General features: G+C 60.7%; 3 protein-coding genes across 4 annotated transcripts in view; 2 read left to right on the top strand and 1 right to left on the bottom strand.

The window, feature by feature from the left end:
• Nucleotides 1-3,846, bottom strand: part of LOC100538893 (tubulin alpha-5 chain) — a 4,196-nt gene extending 350 nt beyond the window's left edge. The window contains exons 1-3 of one of the 2 annotated variants that reach the window (XM_010713639.2): nucleotides 3,623-3,846; nucleotides 3,031-3,179; nucleotides 1,989-2,833 (exon numbers count right to left, since the gene is read on the bottom strand). In XM_010713639.2, coding sequence (XP_010711941.2) covers nucleotides 1,989-2,833; nucleotides 3,031-3,179; nucleotides 3,623-3,803 — 1,175 coding nt within the window. In that variant the 5' untranslated portion in view covers nucleotides 3,804-3,846. Of the gene's footprint in view, nucleotides 1-1,278; nucleotides 2,834-3,030; nucleotides 3,180-3,622 lie in introns of those variants that run through there. The other variant, XM_010713638.2, reaches the window with a different exon arrangement.
• Nucleotides 7-837, top strand: LOC104911687 (serine/threonine-protein kinase 16-like). The gene is made up of 2 exons (XM_010713637.3): nucleotides 7-166; nucleotides 236-837. The coding sequence occupies exons 1-2, from the start codon at nucleotides 30-32 to the stop codon at nucleotides 372-374; spliced, it is 276 nt and encodes a 91-aa protein (XP_010711939.1). The 5' UTR covers nucleotides 7-29; the 3' UTR covers nucleotides 375-837.
• STK16 (serine/threonine kinase 16) overlaps nucleotides 3,835-4,137 on the top strand; it is a gene marked incomplete at its 3' end in the record, with an annotated part of 1,359 nt that continues 1,056 nt past the window's right edge. The window contains exon 1 of the mRNA XM_019617371.1: nucleotides 3,835-3,850. Within this exon, the coding sequence (XP_019472916.1) occupies nucleotides 3,835-3,850 (16 nt within the window). The remainder of the gene's footprint in view (nucleotides 3,851-4,137) is intronic.

The following is a 4,137-nucleotide window of genomic DNA, read 5'->3' as shown; positions in this document are numbered from 1 at the left end:
CTCATACTGTGGGGTAAGGGGCCACTCTAATGGCCTCACTGCAGTCTCTAGGCTGTGTGCTGTACTGCATGATGTTTGGGGAGGGCCCCTACGATGCCATCTTTCAGAAGGGTGACAGCGTGGCCCTGGCAGTGCAGAACCCCATCGCCATCCCCACAACTTCAAGGTGAGGCTCTGGAGATGGGTGGGCCCTGCTCCCCGTGGCAGGGCCGTGCTGACCCCTCGCTCCGCACAGGTACTCGGCTGGCTTGCACCGCCTGCTGTCCTCCATGATGACAGTGAACCCGCAGGAGCGGCCCAACATCGAGGATATCCTACAGCAGCTGGAGGGGCTGCAGGCTACGTCAGCCGGCCAGATCACCACAAGTATCTGAGTGTGGCCCATCGCTGGCCTAGGCTGTATCGGGCTGCCCTGGGCCTGCTTCCCCCTGGGGCTGCTCCTGAGGGGATTTCTGCACTCGGGGAGAGCTGCTCCGTGCTGGAGGTGTTTTGGAGTCAGACTTTGTCATTTGGGGGTGTGCGGTGCAGTGGTTTGTACCCTGAATGCTGCCCTTGGAGCCTGCACAGCTGCTGGTGTCTGTGTGGCTGCTGTGGCCAGCACAGCTCAGCACTAGGCTGCAGGACTGGTGCGTGTGCCCTGCCTGCTGAGGGCAAGGCCTCGCTGCCCGCTCTGAGCCCACAGGGCGGCAGATTATCTCCTGCCTCGGGGAATGGCTGCAGCCGGGCCCGGCCTTGTGCTGCTGGAGCAAGGCAGGGACAGGCGGGGCTCAGCGCTCACTGCCCTGGCACCCACATTGCCTTGTGTTTTGAATAAAGGTGTTCTTGCGGAGGTGTGAACGGTGTCCTCTGTCCTGCTGGACATGGGGTGAGTGGGGCACACAGCTGGAGCCAAGCAGCCAGGCACAGCCAGGCATTGCTGAAGGGGAATGGTGGGGGAGGACAGCTCCACAGCTCCATGCAGCTGCAGCATTAGCGTTAAGCAGAGAAAGTTAATCTCTGGCTGCAGTGTGACAAATCCGTCTGTGGTTACAGCTAAGCCCTGCTGTGCAGCACTGCTGTGCAGGCTCTTGGGGCAGTGCAGTGCAGGAAAGGGGCTCACGCAGCATGCACTGTGCAAGGCATAGGCAGAGCCCAGTACCTGGGTGCAAAGGGGCAGCAATTCTGCTGCAGGGTGACAGACAGCCTTGGGATGGCACTATGAGCATCAGCAGCTGGAGGGTTGTAGCAGACACAGCACTTGAGCTGCCCGCAGCAGGCAAAGAAAGAGAGACAGCCAAGTGGTTTCATAGGGAGCATTCCCCTCCTTTAATCCTCTCACCACAACACAGTAGTAAAACAGCCGTAGGGATTCATGCCACACCAGATGCCCTCACAATGTGCACCCACTGCACTGCAGAGCTCGGACATGCCCTGGGCTTTTCCCATCGCTCCAAGCACTCATCTTTCTAACAAGCCCACCTACCACACTGGCTGCACACATGGAGATGTTTTGGCAGCCACAGTTTTCCCTGCTCAGGCTGAATCTGTTCCTGAGGACTCAAAGCAGGATGCAGGGTTATCCACAGGAAGAGGCGGTACCCACCCTGCCTGAATGGTGAGCAGTGTGGGATGAGCACTGTAGTCCCAGGGTCTCTTACCTGTGCGGGAAGCAAGCTGGAGCAGGAGCAGGAGCAGAGCACGCAGGGAGGAAGCAGAGCAGAGGCAGAGCAGCACTGAAGCACGCACCACACACCTGACATGGCAAGAAACCAGCACAGCTGGGGGGTCACTGGGAGACACGGAGGTTCTCAAATGATTTATTGCAAAGAGTTTCCGCAGGTGACACGGGAAAAGCAGCAAGGTCCTCCATCAGGCGGTCGCTCTACTCCTCGCCCTCCTCTTCATCCTCGTAGGAGTCCAGGCCCACCTCCTCGTAATCCTTCTCCAGGGCGGCCATGTCCTCCCGCGCCTCGGAGAACTCCCCCTCCTCCATGCCCTCACCCACGTACCAGTGCACGAAGGCGCGCTTGGCGTACATCAGGTCGAACTTGTGGTCCAGGCGCGCCCAGGCCTCGGCGATGGCCGTGGTGTTGCTCAGCATGCAGACGGCGCGCTGCACCTTGGCCAGGTCACCCCCCGGCACCACCGTGGGAGGCTGGTAGTTGATGCCCACCTTGAAACCGGTTGGGCACCAGTCCACAAACTGGATGCTGCGCTTGGTCTTGATGGTGGCGATGGCGGCGTTGACGTCCTTGGGCACCACGTCCCCGCGGTACAGCAGGCAGCACGCCATGTACTTGCCGTGCCGAGGGTCGCACTTCACCATCTGGTTGGCCGGCTCGAAGCACGAGTTGGTGATCTCAGCCACCGACAGCTGCTCATGATAAGCCCTCTCGGCTGAAACAACCGGGGCGTAGGTAGCCAGGGGGAAGTGGATGCGAGGGTAGGGCACCAGGTTGGTCTGGAACTCAGTGAGGTCGACGTTGAGTGCCCCATCGAACCTCAGAGAGGCAGTGATGGAGGAGACGACCTGACTGATGAGGCGGTTGAGGTTGGTGTAGGTTGGGCGCTCGATGTCCAGGTTTCTGCGGCAGATGTCATAGATGGCCTCGTTGTCCACCATGAAGGCACAGTCCGAGTGCTCCAGGGTGGTGTGGGTGGTGAGGATGGAGTTGTAGGGCTCCACCACAGCGGTGGAGACCTGTGGGGCTGGGTAGATGGAGAACTCAAGCTTGGACTTCTTGCCATAGTCAACGGAGAGTCGTTCCATCAGCAGGGAAGTGAATCCTGAGCCAGTGCCACCTCCAAAACTGTGGAAAACAAGGAAGCCTTGGAGGCCCGTGCACTGGTCAGCCTGCAGAGAGAGAAATACCTGTGAGATTGCTCTGCAACAGATATTCTTGTTAATTCTGACTCTGGAAGTCCTTTAGGACTTGCTCCATCCCTGCCATGGACAGCTGCAAATCCCTCTCTTGGCACAGTCAGGCTCTGAGCCCAGCACTATGACCGAGCCCAGCCAGAGATATACGATCCCATTTTGCGGTTACCCACCAGCTTCCGGATCCTGTCCAGCACTTGGTCGATGATCTCCTTGCCAATGGTGTAGTGCCCACGGGCATAGTTGTTGGCAGCATCCTCCTTGCCAGTGATGAGTTGCTCAGGGTGGAAGAGCTGCCGATAGATCCCAGCCCTCACCTCATCTAGGAGAGAGCAAAGGAGGCTGAGGGCGATGAAGGCTTTGAGCTGGCTGCCAAGCAGCCAAGCGCCCATCCCTCATCCTCCTCCCACTCCACCTGCCAGGACCGTACGTCAGTGGGGCCATGCAGGTGCCAGGTTTCTCCGCCAGTGGAGTCTGCTGCCACCTCCCTGAACGGGAGCTCAGCTTCTCCCACTCACTGGAAGCTGCCTGGCCACTGTGACACAGCCAGAGCCGCAGTGCCGGTCGGGCTGGTTTCTCACCATGCACATACAGAGACTACCAGCATCGCTGCCTCTAGGACATTCCAGTAACAACAGCTGGTGTGGAGGCTTGTGGCTTCCCTCGGGGTTACACCTGGTGCAGGATGCAGGAATGCACGCACCGGTTGCTTGCTGCCCGCCCAGGGCTGCACCCCGTGCTGCACACCCCAAGCTCAGCACTCACCGATCACAGTGGGCTCCAGGTCCACAAAGATGGCCCGCGGGACGTGCTTCCCGGCACCGGTCTCGCAGAAGAAGGTGGTGAAGGAGTCATCCCCTCCACCGATGGTCTTGTCGCTGGGCATCTGCCCGTCGGGCTGGATGCCGTGCTCCAGGCAGTACAGCTCCCAGCAGGTGTTGCCCATCTGGACGCCGGCCTGGCCGACGTGAACGGAGATGCACTCGCGCTGGGGTGGGGGAGGCAGGATCAGATCGGACATCGCTGAGGGCTAGGGGCCAGCCCCGCGCTGCAACACCTGCCGGGGACGGTGCCCCAGTGCCGTATCGCTGCGGGCAGGGCTGGGGGTGCGCCAGGACTGCAGCTGCCGGGAGGGACAGCGACAGGCTCATCCCGGCGAGACGAAGGGCACCGTGCCGCTAAATATAGCCCCGGGTCCGACGGCTGAGCCCATCACCCGCTTTGGTCATCGGCCCCGGCCCGCACCGCTGCTGCCCGCACCCTGCGGGAGCAGCCGGGAT

The sequence above is a fragment of the Meleagris gallopavo genome, chromosome 7 (genome assembly GCF_000146605.3).
Source record: "Meleagris gallopavo isolate NT-WF06-2002-E0010 breed Aviagen turkey brand Nicholas breeding stock chromosome 7, Turkey_5.1, whole genome shotgun sequence".
In the NCBI taxonomy this organism is placed as follows: Eukaryota; Metazoa; Chordata; class Aves; order Galliformes; family Phasianidae; genus Meleagris; species Meleagris gallopavo.
This window is presented reverse-complemented; position numbering and strand designations above follow the sequence as displayed.